Source organism: Octopus sinensis, linkage group LG1 (genome assembly GCF_006345805.1).
Source record: "Octopus sinensis linkage group LG1, ASM634580v1, whole genome shotgun sequence".
NCBI classification, from domain to species: domain Eukaryota; kingdom Metazoa; phylum Mollusca; class Cephalopoda; order Octopoda; family Octopodidae; genus Octopus; species Octopus sinensis.
The window spans coordinates 113,142,449-113,161,094 of record NC_042997.1 but is presented as its reverse complement, the minus strand read 5'-3'; the positions used below and the strand labels follow the sequence as shown (position 1 = coordinate 113,161,094).

At 38.1% G+C, this 18,646-nt stretch overlaps 1 protein-coding gene across 1 annotated transcript in view; it reads left to right on the top strand.

The window, feature by feature from the left end:
- The window catches only part of LOC115210628, a 79,928-nt gene extending 61,739 nt beyond the window's left edge, over positions 1 to 18,189 (top strand). The window contains exons 3-5 of the mRNA XM_029779269.2: positions 2,110 to 2,240; positions 4,760 to 4,927; positions 17,992 to 18,189. Coding sequence (XP_029635129.1) covers positions 2,110 to 2,240; positions 4,760 to 4,927; positions 17,992 to 18,101 — 409 coding nt within the window. The 3' untranslated portion in view covers positions 18,102 to 18,189. The remainder of the gene's footprint in view (positions 1 to 2,109; positions 2,241 to 4,759; positions 4,928 to 17,991) is intronic.
- The last annotated feature ends 457 nt before the right edge of the window (positions 18,190 to 18,646 follow it).

Below are 18,646 nucleotides of genomic sequence, written 5' to 3'. Positions count from 1 at the left end.
AGGTGTAGGAAAAGATCCGGCAATTATTGTTATATATTTCGTTTATTTATTATTTATCTACATATTTTTGTTTTATTTTCTTTCCTTCGTTATTTCTCTGTTCCCAAACGAATACGATGAATGATTGATACATTTGATCTGCAAGACATCTTACATACATATTCATTGGCTTATTGAATAATAAATTCGTTATATCACTTTTTAATGAGCATGCTACTGAAATAAATATGTAGACAAGTGGGTGGGTGTGTATATATGTGTGTGAATATATATATATATGTGTGTGTGTGTGTGTGTGTGTGTGTGTATCTTGATGAAGTGAGTCAGACTAACAGTAATATGTGTGTGATTATTTACTGGTTGCATACCTAAGACTTTTTGCACATTCCATTTGCAAATGATGAACATTATGATTATTGTGTAAATCTGAGCTTCCTGAAACAGCTGTCAAGTTAAGAAATTATATATATTCTCTTCATAATATTCTGCATTTTTTATGCTCTATGTAAATATATTTGTATGTGTGTATGTTGACTATTCATGAGATCCTCCGCCCTTTTGACAGAAAGGAGCTGTTTATGTGTAATTTCAATGTCACATTCATTGAAAGCATGTGAAATAACCTGGAAAAGAAAGAAAAAATTCACAAAACAAAATTCCGTTGGTGGAAAACTCAGAGTTTCCCGGGAAACTCTGAGGTCCCCACAGCCCTTCCCCCTTTCTTTTCTGGAAGAAAGTGGCTTGTGATAGTTTGGAGGTGAGATATGTTGAATGCGTTTGAAAAAAAATCCATGGAAAAATCTTGAAATACACTTGAAATAAACCTGTACAAACAGGTCCTTTACAAAATATTTACCCAGTATCAGGACAGAAATGCAAATAGAAGGATCAATGAGATTGATAAAGCAAGGGCCAAGCATCTGCCAGAGCAGAAGGAAAGAGACAAAAGCAGGAGAGATCAGGAATCTCTGAGAGCTGAGCGTCTGGCAAAACAGAGGGAAAGAGACAAAGGTAGGAGGCATCATCAATTGGATGCTCAGGTGAATACAAATGGAACAAAGTTTTGTGTAAATCAGACCACAGGTTACGGAGATATGTGGTTTTTTCGGGTACCTTTGTAAATAGCCAAACCAGCGTATAATGGGAAAAGTGCTTTGAAAATAAGGTACCATTGAAATGTGAACAGACAGGGAATAACAGAAGTTTCGTGTAAATCGGACAAGGAATTCCCAAGATGAAATATTGAGTATCAAATATTAAGGGACTAGTATACTTTCTTGCATTTAAGCAGTCTTCATGGTCCCAGGTTGTGTCAGGAGTGTTTCAATATATGTATATATATATATATATATATATAATATATATATATATATATGTGTAATATAGGTGTATAAAGGTTGAATGTGGATTCATGCTTTAATTTGGAGGTTTCCAGAAAATATGTCAAATGTTGATTCTTCAGACTTTGCTGGTAGCTTACAGGCGTAAATTTGCAAAGATATAAAAGTATTACTTGTATATAATGTTTGGTGAATTTATGGAATGAAGTTTCACAAAACTCTTCAATTTAGTTAAAAATGGAAGAAACGAGTTGTTATGGTTATATATCCAACATGACTTACATCTCTTTCTCACGGATAAAAATAGGAATCTCCTAGGTTCAATTTTTCTGCTAATATTCCTTCTCAATTATTTTTGTATTATGGTTTTTACTTTCTGCATTGAAGATTACGTTGATATGTAATTAATTTAATCTAATTCAATCATGAATTTACATTATTATTATATCTCTGTATGAAACGATCATCTGCAAGAATTAAACTTCTTACATATTTTAATAACTTGTTTCCTCCATTTTGAACTAAACTGATGAGTTTTATGGGACTTTGTTCCATAAATTCACCACATATTGTATGTATGTATATATGTATGCATGTATATGTGTATGTGTATATATATATATATATATATATATATTTGAGTGACACATTTTTCCATTTGAGTCAATACAGAATTACAGATAGTATTTACAGTCGAATGATTTTGGCTAACCCTATATATATATATGTATTGATTTATGCCCAATTATATTTCTCCACTGTTTCTCAGATGTCATCCAAGTGATAGATGGAAAAACAAGGATGAAGCCAGAAAGTTATTCATATTAGCTGACAACAACACAGACCAACAACTCACCTACACAGAACTGGAATCGGCCTTCATGTCTTTTGATTCAGACAGTAAGTTCTTCATTTTACACTTTTACAAAGTTGTTGCTGGTGTTGTTGTTGTTGTTGTTGCTTAGCCATTCCTAATCTAGAAGAGACTAATGTCAAAAGCATCCCAGGGATTAACATAGCATACATTTATTTTTTTATTTTTTCATACTTGTCCTTCCTTTTATAGTGGAAAGTCTGGCTGCACTTGCATAGCTATTTCTTTAATACCCACAAGGGGCTAAACACAGAGGGGACAAACAAAGACAGACAACGGGATTAAGTCGATTATATCCACCCCAGTGTGTAACTGATACTTATTTAATCGACCCCTAAAGGCTGAAAGGCAAAGTCGACCTCGGCAGAATTTGAGCTCACAATGTAGTGGCAGACAAAATGCAGCTACACATTTCGCCTGGCGTGCTAACGTTTCTGCCAGCACATCACCTTGCATAGCGGCAGCGGGAAAACACTAGGGGCAGTCCACCCCGGGTGGCACTTTTCATCCGGTTTTATGTTGTCTTTTGTGGGGTCTGGGGACAGCAAACAGAAGGGCTGCCCCAGATGACACACACTCTAACTACGCTAGTGTCTGGCTGATATTTCTAGCAAGTCAAACAATCTTCATGTGGATTTTAGAGTTTTACAAAGCTAGATTAGAAAATGTCTCTTTGTAAAAAAAAGAAAGCTTTTAATGTGTTGCCTTTAAATTAATAATTTTTTTTCAAATATTGGCAGAACCAGCAATTTTAGTGGGAGGGATAAATCAATTACATTGACCCCTAGTACTTAACTAGCACATTATTTTTTAGTAACCCATGAAAAAGTTGATGAGGACTTGGCCAAAGAGGAAAGTGTCTGTCTTTAGCCCTTTCAAATGGGTCCACCATACTACCTCTTTCGCTACAGCCAAGAGACAAATAAAAATTGCCTGCCCCTTCTGGCCAATAATAATAATAATAATAATAATCTAAATACTATATGATCATAGACTTTACAATACCATAAGATAATAGGATGGATGCCAAATGAATTTAGAAAATTGCGAACTATCAAGAGATGAGGAGATTTTGGAAGTCAATTATTCCAGTGTTAATTGATGCAATTAGCACAACACTCAACTGCTACCTAAGAGACTGAAATAGATTGGAATTGACACTTGCATTGGTGACCTGCAAAGTAAGTGCCATCTTGCATTCTGCAAGAATCTTAAGAAAAATTCTTGAGATTCAAAGAAACTTGCTGTCACCAAACTTGAAGATAACATCGCTGCCAAGCAAAGTAGAATGTAACAAGCTTTATAATAATAATAATGACGATAATGATGATGATGATGATGATGGTTTATTTGTAACAGGGCCATCAGGTACATTATAAGGACAGCTTACAATGTGTTGGGGGTTTACGTAAAAGGATGAGGAGAAGGAAAGGAGAAAAGGCGAGTTAATTAAGATACACATATACATAGCATACAAAATATGTGAACATATACAAAGGAGCAGGCAGGGCTGTGTGGTAAGAAGCTTGCTTCCCAACCACATGGTTCTGAGTTCAGTCCTACTGCATGACACCTTGGGTGAATATCTTGTTATAACTCAGGCCAACCAAAGCCTTGTGAGTGGATTTTGTAGATGGAAACTGAAAGAGGCACATCATCTGTGTGTGTGTGTCTGTCTGTCTGTCTGTGTTTGTCCCCCATCACTGCTTCACAAACAGAGTTGGTGTATTTACACCTCCGTAACTTAGCAGTCTGGCAAAAGAGACTGGTAGAATAAGTACAATGCTTAAAAAATGTAAGTACTGGGGTCAATTCATTAGACTAAATTTCTTCAAGGTGGTGCCCCAGCATGGCCACAGTCTGAATGACGGAAACAAGTAAAAGATAAAAGACATTAATGATGCAGTTCCCTAAATACAAGAAGATCCCCAATCATAAACTGTCCAAAATATTCTCGGAGTGGTTGGCATTAGGAAGGGCACCCAGCCATAGAAACCTTGCCAAGTCAGATTGGAACCTGGTGCAGCTCTCCAGCTTACCAGTTTTCAGTCAAACCATCCAACCCATGCCAGCATGGAAAGCAGACACTAAATGATGATGATGACGATGACGATGATGAATTGCTTAGGAGTGTATCAAAACATAAGAAACGGCAAAGTCTAGTACAGTGATGTCTTGTTGAGGGGGGGGGGCATGTTTTATCAAGAAGAGGGAAAGTTTTATCAAACCCCAACCCCTACCCGTCAACTGTATTGACGATTTCCTCCTTCTTTTCATTTAATAATTACAAAAATGATAGACTAAAAATAAGATAAATTGATCACAGTTTTATGTTTATTAACCTTCCAATCAGCCACTCCTTTCAATTAACACCATCTGCTTTATTAACAATAACAATTGTAATTATTGATTATCTCAATTTTACCTCTCCTCCGACTAATTGGTTTTGATTTACAACAAGGATTTCCAATTATTCTTTAGTCTTTGTTTATTTTTTCCATTATTCAGTCATTAAATTCTTCGTTATTGTGTTCTCCTTTCACAGAAGACCAGGCAATTAGTACTGAAGAATTCCTGACCAAATTTAACAAGGACAAATATGGTTCCGTTAAAGATGCACTGATTTTGTTTTACAACATCGATATCAATTCTGATAGATCAATCACCTTGGATCCCGATTTAAAGGCATCAGAAAAGTTTTTTGATAAAGATGGTTTGTGTTTCTTTTATGTTTCCATATTTTTTATACTGATATTTTCAGATTATCTTTCAATTCCAGCAATGTTCTGATCTCCTGGATACTTTATTCTCTAGAAAATAATTTATATTCATTATTGAAAAATACTCTTTTACTTGTTTCAGTCATTTGACTGCAGCCATGGTGGAGCACTTCCTTTAGTCGAGCAAATCGACCCCAGGACTTATTCTTTATAAGCCTAGTACTTATTCTATCGGTCTCTTTTGCTGAACTGCTAATTTTCAGTGAAGTAAACACACCAGCATCAATTGTCAAGCGATGTTGGGGGGACGAACAGACACACAAACATATACACAAACATACACACACACACACACATACATACATATATATATATATATATATATATTATATATATATATATATATATATATATATATATATATACACGACAGGCTTCTTTCAGTTTCTGTGTACCAAATCCACTCACAAGGCTTTGGTTGGCCTGAGGCTATAGTTAAAGACACTTGCCCAAGGTGCCACACAATGGGAATGAAACCGTAACCATGTGGTTGTTAAGCAAGGTACTTACCACACAGCCACTCCTACTCCTATAGTTTATATGTATTTCACTGACACCTCTAACAATTTTGATATCTCTCTTCAGAAAGAGAACTGCTTCTTGCATCAATCCTGTAGGTGTCCCTGGATGTTCTCAGTCATAAGCAACCAAATGCACCCACCTTTTCTTTGCCTTACCATCACCATCAACTACAACAAAACTAATGCTGTTCTATCAAAATTGCTGGCCTTGTGCTTAAATCATTTAATGTTCACTTTCCATGCTGGCAGAGGTTGGACAAAAACAATTATTGTTGACATTATTATTAAGGTGGTGAGCTGTCAAATAAATTGCTTGATGGCATTTCTTCCAACTCTTTACATTCTGAGTTCAATTCCTGCCGAAGTCAACTTTGTCTTTCATCCTTTTGGTTGGTGGGGAGTCAATAAAGTAAGTACCAGCCTAGTACTGTGAGGCAATGCCATCAACTAACCACACTCACCAAAAATTGCATTGTAGTAAAATCTGAATGGCAGCCAGCTGGCAGAATCGTTAGCAGACTGGACGAAATGCTTGATGATATTTCATCTGTTTTTATATTCTGAGTTCAAACCCTGCCAAGGTCAACTTAGCCTTTCATTCTTTCGGAGTCAATAAAATAACTACAAGTTTTTACCCACTCCCCCAAAATTGCTGGCCTTGTGAATTTGAAACTGTCATCATTATTACTATTATTATTATTATTATTATTATTATTATTATTATTATTATTATTGTTGTTGTTGTTATTGTTAACGCAGTGAGCTGGCAGAATTGTTAGCACGTCTGGCGAAATGCTTAGCAGTATTTCGTCTGCCATTACGTTCTGAGTTCAAATTCCACTGTGGGGTCGATATAATTGACTTAATCCCTCCCCTCAAATTTCAGGCCTTGTGCCTACAGTAGAAAGGATTATTATTATTATTATTATTATTAAGATGGTGAGCTGGTAGAGAATCATTAGCATGTTAGACGATATGCTTAGTGGCATTTCATCTGTCTGTGTTCTGAGTTCAAATTCTGTTGGGATCAGTGAAAATAAGGGATTTGTATAATTATTATTAGAAGAATAGACGCAATATATAATAAAACCCAAACTAACTTTGTTTACTGAATTGAACAACATCTCAATGTCTGGCTTCTCCAAGTTTAAAATGAAAAATACAAGACATTCTTGATTTTGTAAGATACAGGAACAAATGTATTCTCAAAGCCATCATAATGCAAATAAAATAGCATGAACAGGATAAGCTATCAATATTCTTTTATTTGTTTCAGTCATTTGACTGTGGCCATGCTGGAGCACTACCTTTAGTCAAGCAAATCGACCACAGGACTTATTCTTTGTAAGCCTAGTACTTATTCTATCGGTCTCTCTTGCCGAACCGCTATTTGACAGGGACATAAACACTCCAACATCAGTTGCGGGGACAAACACAGACACACAAACATATACATACACACACACATATATATACACACAAACACGACGGGCTTCTTTCAGTTTCCGTCTACCAAATCCACTCACAAGGCTTTGGTCGGCCCAAGGCTATAGTAGAAGACACTTGCCCAAGGTGCCATACAGTGGGACTGAACCCAGAACCATGTGGTTGGTAAGCAAGCTACTTACCACACAGCCACTCCTGCACCTGTATATTGCAGAAAAATCCGTGACTGGCCAGCCATACAATATATGGATAGCTCATCCTGTTCATGCAATTTTATTAGTATTATCATGCGTTTAAGAATGAAATTATTTCTGTATCTTTCCATACATCTCAATGTTTCTAAAGTAAACTTTGTTTACTCTCATCTTGATTTTGTATTTCTGCATTTTTCTACGTTTTTCATTTCAGTTCAATAAACACAGTCAATCTATATTTTATAATATATCGCATTATGCTCGTCTTATTGTGTATTTACCTTCAAGAAGTGTTACATCAAATTTCGTATATTATTATTATTATTATTACTATTATTATTATCATCATCATTATTATTATTATTATCATCATCATAATTATTATTACTATTATTATTATCATCATCATCATAATTATTATTACTATTATTATTATCATCATCATCATAATTATTATTACTATTATTATTATCATCATCATCATCATAATTATTATTACTATTATTATTATTATCATCATCATTATTATCAGGAATGGCTGTGTGGTAAGAAGCTTGCTTACCAACCACATGGCTCTGGGTTCAGTCCTACTGCATGGCACCTTGGGCAAGTGTCTTCTGCTATAGCTTCGGGCCGACCAAAGCCTTGTTAGTGGATTTGGTAGGCAGAAACTGAAAGAAGCCCGTCGTATATATATCTATACGTATATACATGTATGTATGTGTTTGTGTCTGTGTTTGTCCCACCCCACCCCCCACCATTGCTTGACAACCGATGCTGGAGTATCTATGTCCCCGTCACCTAGCAGTTCAGCAAAAAGAGACTGATAAAATAAGTACTAGGCTTACAAAGAATAAGTGCTGGGATCGATTTTATTTGACTAAAGGTGCTCCAACATGACCACAGTCAAATGACTGAAACAAGTAAAAGAGTAAAAGAGAGTATTATTATGGTTTTGGTATTGTTTCAGGTTTTTGAAATTATTTTAATGCTTTGCTAAGTTAAGAAGCAAATTCCATCCTTTCTAAGAAGTTTCTAGCAGGAAGAAAGCTATGTGTAGATTCTTGTAATGTAACAGAAGTCCTTTTAGTCATTCCATCCTTCAAGAGTAGAAATCCACAACACATATTTGGCACCAAAATCTGTTTAAAATGTTGACGTAATCCACTCATAGGAACGGCTGCCAACAATCATCTGTTTTGTGTTTCAAGCAGAAATAACTTATGGGAATAACTTTGAGGAAAAAAAAGATTTTTATTGCATACATAAAGAGAAGTAAACATATTTCGTAAAATATATTTTGTTGGGCTAGGAAGTAGGTGCAGTTGTTTACTTACCTCCATATGTGTGTGTGAGTATATATATATATATATATATATATATATATGTATATATATATATACACACACACACATAAATAGATATATATACATATAAGTATATGTGTATAAATATATATATGCAAAATGTGTATGTGCATATACATACATACGCATATATACATATGCATATACGTGTGTGTGTGTGTGAGTGTATATGAATATATCATCATCATCATCATCGTTTAACGTCCGCTTTCCATGCTAGCATGAGTTATATATATATACATATATATATACATACACGCATACACACACACACACATATATATATAATTGTTCATATATACATATATAAATGTTTGTGTGCATGTGTGTGTGTGTAGATAGACAGACAGACAGATATTGAATAGAAGACAAAGGAGCAAGAATTTATGCAATGAACTTCATAATTTCCTGTTCTTTCGTCATTTATTTAATTTCATATCAGACATTTGTCCAAAGTGCAGTGCAATGAGATTGAACTCAAAGCCATGCAGTTGTGAAGTAAACTTCTTAACCGTCCAACTATGCCTGCTGTCGTGATTGAGACGAAGCCATATCTGTTCTAACCAGAGGAGTTAAACAAGAAAATACATTGCATTTGGATGTGGACAGCTGCGTAAAGAAGTGCTGATCATTAATTGTGGAGGGAATGTGCGGAAAGGGTTGACCCAGGAACATGTGGGATGAAGTAGTGAGAAAGGATCTTTGGGCCTCACAGAGGTAATGACATGGGACTGAGACTTCTGGAAATTTGCTGTGCTTGAGAAGACACATCAAGTTAAGTAAAATTGTGGTCGTCCATAACAATAAACATCGCCCTTTTCAAGCCTATCCAGGCTCATGGGCCCAGTTTCCCAGTTTCTGTGGAGTATGTGTTCCCCCCAGCTGGACGGGACGCCAGTCCATTGCAGCGTTACTCAAGAAACAAGAAGAGAGAGTGAGAGAAAGTTGTGGCGAAAGAGTACCACAGGGGTCGCCACCCACCCACCCCTGCCGGAGCCCCTTGGAACTTTTAGGTGTTTTCGCTCAATAAACATACACAATGCCCAGTCTGGGAATTAAAACCGTGATCTTCTGACTGTGAGACCGCTGCCCTAACCACTGGGCCACAGCGCCTCCAAAATGTGCCCTGTTAAAGCCTAGCCAGGCTCACCGGGGCCCAGTTTACCGGTTTCAATGGTGTATGTGTTCCCCAGCTAGACGGGATGCCAGTCCATCATAGTGTTACTTATTTTTGCCAGCTGAGTGGACTGGAGCAACATGAAATGAAGTGTTTTGCTCAAAAACACAATGCATTGCCCGGTCCAGGAATCAAAACCACAATCTTACGATCATGATGCTGACACCCTAACCACTAAGCCACGCGCCTCCACGTGGTCATCCATAAATACAGGTATATCCTCTAAGTCCCTCTCTCTCGGCTGAGAGATCCTGGTACTGCAGGCTCATGGGTGCTGGCATCAGGTAAAAACACCCATGCTGGTAGTACTATGTAAAAGTGCCTGTGCCAGCACTGCATAAGAGTGCCTGTGCTGGTGTCACATAAGCAGTACCCGTGCTGGTGTCATGTAAACATGTTGGTGCCACATAAAAACATTTGTGACAATTCCACATAAAAACACCTGTGCTGGCCATGCAAAAGCACCTGTGTTAATGCCATGTAAAAGCACCTAAGCTGGTGTCACATTAAGAGCACCCAGTACACTCTGTAAAGTGGTTGGCATTAGGAAGGACATCCATCCAGAGAAACCCAGCCAAATCATACAAAATGGTGCCCAAGCAGCTCTCCAGCTGGCCAGTTTCTGCCAAACCATCCAACCTGTGCCAGAATGGAGAAGAGACATTAAATGATGATGACGATGACGATGACATTGGGAACCTGAGAATAAAATAAACCATCATCATCATCATCATCATCATCATTTAGCGTCCGTTCTCCATGCTAGCATGGGTTGGACGGTTCAACTGGGGTCTGTGAAGCTGGAAGGCTTCATCAGGCCCAGTCAGATCTGGCAGTGTTTCTACGGCTGGATGCCCTTCCTAACGCCAACCACTCCGTGAGTGCAGTGGGTGCTTTTTACGTGCCACCTGCACAGGTGCCAGACAGAGCTGGCAAACGGCTATGAACGGATGGTGCTTTTACGTGTCACCGGCACGGGGCCAGGCGAGGCTGGCAACGGACACGAACGGATGGTGCTTTTACGTGCCACCAACACGGGGGCCAGACAGAGCTGGCAAACGGCCACAAAACGGATGGTGCTTTTACGTGTCACCGGCACGGGGGCCAGGCGAGGCTGGCAACGGACACAAATGGATGGTGCTTTTACATGTCACCGACATGGGGGCCAGACAGGGCTGGCAAACGGCCACGAACGGATGGTGCTTTTACGTGTCACCGGCACGGGGGCCAGACAGAGCTGGCAAACGGCCACGAACGGATGGTGCTTTTACGTGTCACCGGCACGGGGGCCAGACAGGGGGCTGGCAAACGGCCACAAACGGATGGTGCTTTTACGTGTCACCAGCACGGGGGCCAGGCCAGGCTGGCAATGGACACGAACGGATGGTGCTTTTACGTGTCACCAACACGGGGGCCAGACAGAGCTGGCAAACGGCCACAAACGGATGGTGCTTTTACGTGTCACCGGCACGGGGGCCAGACAGGGGGCTGGCAAACGGCCACAACGGATGGTGCTTTTACATGTCACCAACATGGGGGCCAGACAGGGCTGGCAAACGGCCACGAACGGATGGTGCTTTTACGTGTCACCGGCACGGGGGCCAGACAGGGCTGGCAAACGGCCACAAACGGATGGTGCTTTTACGTGTCACCAGCACGGGGGCCAGGCCAGGCTGGCAACGAACACGAACGGATGGTGCTTTTACGTGCCACCGACACGGGGGCCAGACAGGGCTGGCAAACGGCTACGAACAGATGGTACTTTTACGTGTCACCTGCACGGGGGCCCTGATGTTGATCGACCTCAATTTGGTTTGATCTTGATTTTGACTGTTCTCACTGGTCTTGCCGGGTTTTCTCACGCACAGCATACCTCCAAAGGTCTCGGTCACTGGTCATTTCCTTGGTGAGACCTAAAGTTCGAAGGTCGTGCTTCACCGCCTCGACCCAGGTTTTCCTGGGTCTACCTCTTCCACAGGTCCCCTCAACTGCCAGGGTGTGGCACTTTCGCACACAACTATCTTCAGCCATTCTCATCACATGACCATACCAGCGCATACGTCTCTCTTGCACACAACAACTGATGCTTCTTAGGTTCAACTTTTCTCTCAGGTACTTACACTCTGTCGATTATGAACACTGACGTTACACATCCATCGGAGCATACTAGCTTCATTTCTTGCGAGCTTATGCAAATCCTCAGCAGTCACAGCCCAAGTTTCACTACCATGTAGCATGGCTGTACGTACACATGCATCATACAGTCTGCCTTTTACTTTGAGCGAGAGGCCTTTTGTCACCAGCAGGGGTAAGAGCTCTCTAAACTTTGCCCAGGCTATTCTTACTCTAGCAGTTATACTTTCAGCGCACCCGCCCCCGCTACTGACTTGGTCACCTAGGTAACGGAAACTATCAACTACTTCTAGCTTTTCTCCCCGGAAAGTGACGGAAGTTGGTCTCAGAGCATTTTCAGTGTTAATTGTTCCTGAGCATCTGCCACATACAAAAACCATCTTCCTAGTTAGCCTTCCTTTGACATTGCTGCACCTCTTATGTGTCCATAGCTTACACTTGGTGCATCAGCAATAAAACCAAACCATGTGCTAACCAAGCTGCAAGCAGCTGATTGGCTATCAAAACCAAGCTATCCTACACAGGCAAAGATTCCCTTCATATATATATATACACACTAAATGGCAGGAGAGCTAGCTCACAACGCCATATTCCCAATTCCCTCTTCTTGAAGAGGAAGGTCTTAACCCCAAAATATTAAAGTATGAGGTAAAAGCACAAAACATTTACTTATTCCTTGTAACCTGTAGTGTTTTAGTTTTTCAAAAACATAAATAGAAGTGATGCAGCATGGAATTTTGTCAGTGAACAGGTTACAGTTTCAAAGTGACAAAAATATTTTGATAAATTAAATTTAAATGTTGAAGTGAATCTAACGGTTTTTGTGTTTTTAATTGAGCTGCCCATGAAAAGGAAAAGATCCTATTAATGTGAGGCAACAAGTTGGCAGAATCATTAGCAGACATGGAGATAATACTTCAAGCAGCGTTGGATTAAGCAAAATAAGCACGTGCTTAGGGCACTAAGTGAAGGAGGAGGCACCAAAGAAATGGTAAATGGTTTACGGCACAAAAGAAATCACTTTAAACTTGCTAAAATAATATTCGCGATGCCTTTATCTCTACTAAGTATAGATGCATATGTGTTACCTAAGATTAATTTTGAGGATCTGATCAAAGACTCTATAATTAAAAAAAGGGTACTACTTAAGTATAGAGGTCCCGACGTGTCCCATAACGATATCAAGGGGAGGTAATCTAGTTTTACTAAAACTTAATGTTTCTGTCTGTCCTTTATCACTTGGACAACCATACTTTAGCCCATCACTTGTGCTTGAATCAGCAATTAGTGTTATTAGTCGTGCACATACTGTACATCTAAAATCTCGGATCTTTTCGGTTTGAACGGCAGTTTTTAACATGATTTCTAGGTAACTAAACACTTTGAAACTTCGTATACTGGTAGAATGTGTTTATAAAACATCTTTTTCTCTTGGCTTTATCGAGAAAATTCTATAGTTTGTAAGATATTTGTTGTTGTTTTTTTCTGCAATTTCAACCAATCAGTGACGTCTATTGAGGTGAAAAACATTCTGTGCCGTATGAATATGTCCCTCGTTTAAGAAACAGATTGGGTTTATTTACATTTGTGAAGAAAAAATATATCCTTCCCCCCACCTCCTAACCCTAACCCTAAAACAGATTGAAATGCAATAGATCGATACTAGGGTCATAATTATGGGTGACAATTTCATATGACACCGCTAGAAAAAAACTGCCGTTCAAACCGAAAAGATCCAAAATCGCTTGTGCGTAATATTCTGTGACTTTGCAAAACATGTATCAACTTCTGCGGATCGTTAGTAAGACTTGTTAATTCAAATATCCATTTCGAGTTACACAAGGGCCGCTTATGTGAAGTCACAGTAGTTTTGGTAAAACCAGATTACCTCTCTTTAATATTGTTATGGGACATCTATATTTAAGTCGTACCCAAAAAGTTGGCGGAAACTTTTCAAATATAAATAAAGTGGAAGCATACAAAAACAAACATTATTTTCCCTCTTACTGTGTGTTTTGTTTCGTTTTGAAGAATAGAAATCCACTTTATGGTTTCTTATTGTTTATATTTTGAATTACATAATCTTTTATGGGGTTATCAAAACCATTTAAGTGCTTAGGGCTTCGATGGGTCTTATTCCGGCCCTGACTTCAAGGCATTTCATTCGTCTTTACGTTCTCAGTTCAAATTCCTTCGAGGTCGATAAAATAAATACGAATTAACCCCGTCCTCCGAAAACCCTGGTCTTGCGCCAAATTTTGAAACCATTATATATTAATATCGTCAGAAATATATTATCTATAGATTTATCACAACAGACGTGTTTAATAGCAACGATAAAGTTTAAATTAAGATTTTGAACATTAATATACTGAAGCAATATATCTGAAAAGTCACTTAGAATTTGGCTTCTTTGATGGATTTCAAAGTCACTATCCAGACTTCCATTACAGGAAATTGTAAATCCAGCGACGAGAACTTCGAAAGTTTTGAAATGGCTTCTGATTGTTAAGAGGTGGCTGAGTAGATTCTCCTTTATGCCATAAATAATAAGTCTGTTAAATGGAATTATTATTTTCTCGTGTTTTCAGTGCGTGATAAAGTATAAATGAAAGATAAGTGTGTGTGTGTGTGTGTGTGTGTGTGTGTGTGTGTGTGTGTGAGAGAGAGAGAGAGAGAGAGAGAGAGAGAGAGAGAGAGAGAGAGAGAGAGAGAGAGAGAGAGAAGTGGATACATTCCGAATGAAAAGATTTATGATACTTAACCCGCAGTATAGTAACTTCAATGGTGTTACATTTACGCAGATTTAAGCAGACTGATTGAATAAAACAGCTTTCAACAAGTCGTAGAAGTAAAGCTGAAATATTGGTAGTTATGCCAACATTGGGTGAAACAGGAGATATTTACTGGAACAATTGGAATCACGTTTCAATTGTACAGTTTTCGGTTAACAGTAAACAAGATTTCTCAGTACGAAACCCGAGATACTTCCGTCTTAACTAAAAATAATAAACGTCCATGTTTACAGTTCGTCTCAGATGAATATAGATCTTGCTAACTGCTACGGTTACTTGTAACTAAGTCTAAAGTAAAGAGAGAGAAAAAAAAGAAGAAACTTCTGTCTGTTCACACGTTTTAAGTGTGTGACTTAGGTTAGTTAAGAAATTACTAAACCAATTTAGCAGATAAGCTGTTGCGGTTAATCTCTGAGAAAGTTAAGGTTAATTATATATAACTAGCTTTAACGATTCTGTCTAACAGAATTTGATAAGCAACTTATTTAAAGGGGGAACTGTTTGCTAAACTAAACGCATAATACTGCGGGTAAGCGTGCAAGTTAAGGGTTAAAAATTGAAAGTAAGAAAATTGACAAGACAGTATGGAATGACAATAAAGGTGGAACGGTACTAGTTGTATTTTGTCTTAATCTCATAGGCAAGAGTGCACCATCCACCTCTACCGACTTTGATTTATCATAACTCAGAAGGAAAAAAAGATGGGGTTTTTTTTTATGAAATTTTCTACGAGTGCCTTTCAGATGGTATAGATTATGAGAATCCAAGTGAAAAAAAAAGTCACGGTAATAAAGTCACAGGGGTTTTGTCCGGATCTCATAAATTAATTGTGACTTTATAACCGGCCGCCATAAATTAGCTGTGACTTTTTTCCTAACCAAAATTGTAACTTTTTCTTTCTTTATACATTTTAGAAAAATAGATATTTTGAATGAAACTTTGTACAAATAACATTCAGATAGTGTTGTTGGCATCCTTTTTGTCCCGGGAGACAATGAAGTAGCGCATAAAATAATCCAGTCCGGCTTTTACATTTCATGTCCTAATACATCTGGACAAACACTCCCTCTGACAGGTACCGCAAATGTAGTGAAGACTTTGCCTGGCTGGTAAAGATTATATCGGACCTTAGCGCGAAAAAAAAAAAAAAAAAAAGAATGGTGGGCGCGCGCACATACATTCTAATACACATCACAATTTTTTCCAAAGAAATTGTATCGTATACTGTAACAATGAATATAAAGAGGCATTTCAATTAACAAATATTATTCTTCTATTATTCATTTGCTACATATATATCGTTATGTCATGTGTTTGTATGTATGTGTGTGCATTTACAGTTTTCATTATTATTACTTGGTTGTTTTCCGTCACTCCACTGCTGGTAAAAATATTTGTTAAATTTGTTATCAAGATATGTATCTTGATAAATTGTTCAAGGTGAAAGTCTTAAGTTAAAGTCTGTGTTGCGTTGTCTATATGTTGAGGGGAACAGAAAATACACACACACAAACCTCGCCCCCAAATAACTAAATATATTATTTATATATATACGTATATAAACAAAACTTGTTAGTTACTTCGGTGACAACACTACCTATCTTTCACACAAACACACACATTCTGCCTCCACTCTCTTTCTCTCTCACATACTATTTTTCTCTCAACATCCACTCTTTCTCCTTCACTTGTACTCAAAGTGGAAGTCCTTTTTGAAGTGTGTTGCTTTGTCTACACAAACAACCATATATATACATATATACGACGGGCTTCTTTAAGTTTCTGTCTACCAAATCCACTCACAAGGCTTTGGTCGGCCTGAGGCTATAGTTGAAGACACTTGTCCAAAGTGCCACGCAGTGGGACTGAACCCGGAACCATGTGGTTGGTAAGTAAGCTACTTACCACACAGCCACTCCTGCGCCTATTATATATATATATATATATATAATCTTTTTCTTTGAAGTCAGTTACGCTGTGATGACAAACTTGCACTTAAAATTCCCGTGTTGTTAATGAAAACGTATTAATTACTATGATGACAACACTATCTATCTATCTATCTATCCATCGCACACCCTCTGTCACTGTATTTCTTTCTCAACAACTTTTACTCCCCATCTTCAAAAATACATTATGACGTATATTTTCATCCCTCCCCTTCTTTCCTTCCCTATAATAGAAGCTGTAACAGACAGACAGACAGAAATCTACTTCTCTTTTATAATATAAGATTTACATTAAATTCCGGTATAATCGTAATCTACACCATCTGAAAAATATTTGTAGAAAATTTCGTGACAAAAAATTTCTTTTTCCTGAAAGCTATGAAGAAACACAATGGAGAAAGTGCACTTGTATAGGTATACGACACATACTTGCATTCAACTAACTTCATGAATTACACACTTTTAAAATTAACATAAAACTCAGAGTATTACTTATTGAGTCCATGAGTTTCCTAAGACTGGATTACAAAGTTTAACTGGATGAAGTTGAGGGACTGAGGTGGACTGAAAGTATGGGGTCAGTGACATCACACAAACAGCTAGGGAACCTTGCTGGAAGGAGATCTATTGAAGGAATTTGTTTCAACAAAAACAAAAAAGGAGCGAAAGAGGTCATATGAGTGGAAGGACAACTAGCAAGGACATCTTTTGCTTTGGAGCTGGCACTTGAGACAGACATGGTGGCCATGTGAGTTGAGAGAATTTGGTGTTAGGTCCTGGACTGAGGTTAGGCAGGTAGGGCTCCTATAGATATAACCTGGCTAGAAAGGCCCCTCAAGAGGACCCATGAGGGAGGTGAATAACGCTTCCCCCACCCCACCAAGAAAAACCAACAGAAGCCAAAACAATATCCTACAGATATAACCTGGCTAGAAAGGCCCCTCGAGAGGACCCATGAGGGAGGTGAATAATGCTTCCCCCACCCCACCAAAAAAAATCCACAGAAGCCAAAACAATTGACGTTGAATGAGTTTAAATCGTTGGTTAATAGACAAAGGAAATTCATAAGTGAAGTGCAAAAAGTTCTTCCAGAGATCTTCAGTTCTTGGAGTTGAATAATTTGTGCAGCTTTTCAATAGAGCTGTGATCGATAATTAGTGTTCACTAGTGGAATAAAGTTTGATATGTCGTTATTTTGCCTGAATGAAATGACTTCTGGTTGGTTTTTTTTTTTTTTGGTTCCTTTAAGCTAACCGTTTCAAGTCTCTTTACAACTCACAATGAAACCCATTCTCTTCAGTTTCATTTCCACAACGGATACAAAATATCAAACAAAAGAAAATCTCCAAACATTGCGTACCATTTCCTTACCATTTCTTTCATATATTTTTTTAATCTTTTATCTTCTTTTTCAGGAGATGGTTATGTGAATCAGGACGAATTCTTTGATCAATACATGAAACTGTCTTTAGAGTATGATGATACCTTGGTAACCAATTCAACGACTATAATTATTGAGGAATAATCTATATGTAGTTGAAATACAGCTGGAAGAGTCCATTACTAAACATTGTGTCTCCCATAAATAAATAAATGCTCAATCTACTCTTTTATTCTCTTTGTTCTTTCATCTTGCCTTGACTTTCATGTGTCCATTATCGTCATTATTATTTTTTATTACAGAAATGGTAGAGACAGGAGATTAGCAGAATAGATAAAGCATTAGGTAAAATGCCTTGTGGCTTTTGTTCCAGCACGTTATGCCATGGTTTCAAATCTTGCTGAGGTCAACATTGCCCTTCATTTTTTTTTTTTTTTGGTGTCGATAAAAAAAAGTTTCAACTTACACCTTCTCCTCTAATTGCTTGCTTTGTGCCATAATTTGAAACCAAGGTAGCGAGCTGGTAGAATCATTAGAACATCTTCCGGCATTATTATTTCTAGATCTCTCAAAGAGAGATATTCAGTAACAGTTCTTTAAAGTAAATACTATTTGCCAACATAATGTGGCAGTCCTGGATGGGACGAAGTTTACTGTTATTTAGTCCCAGGAAACGTCATTTCAGCTGG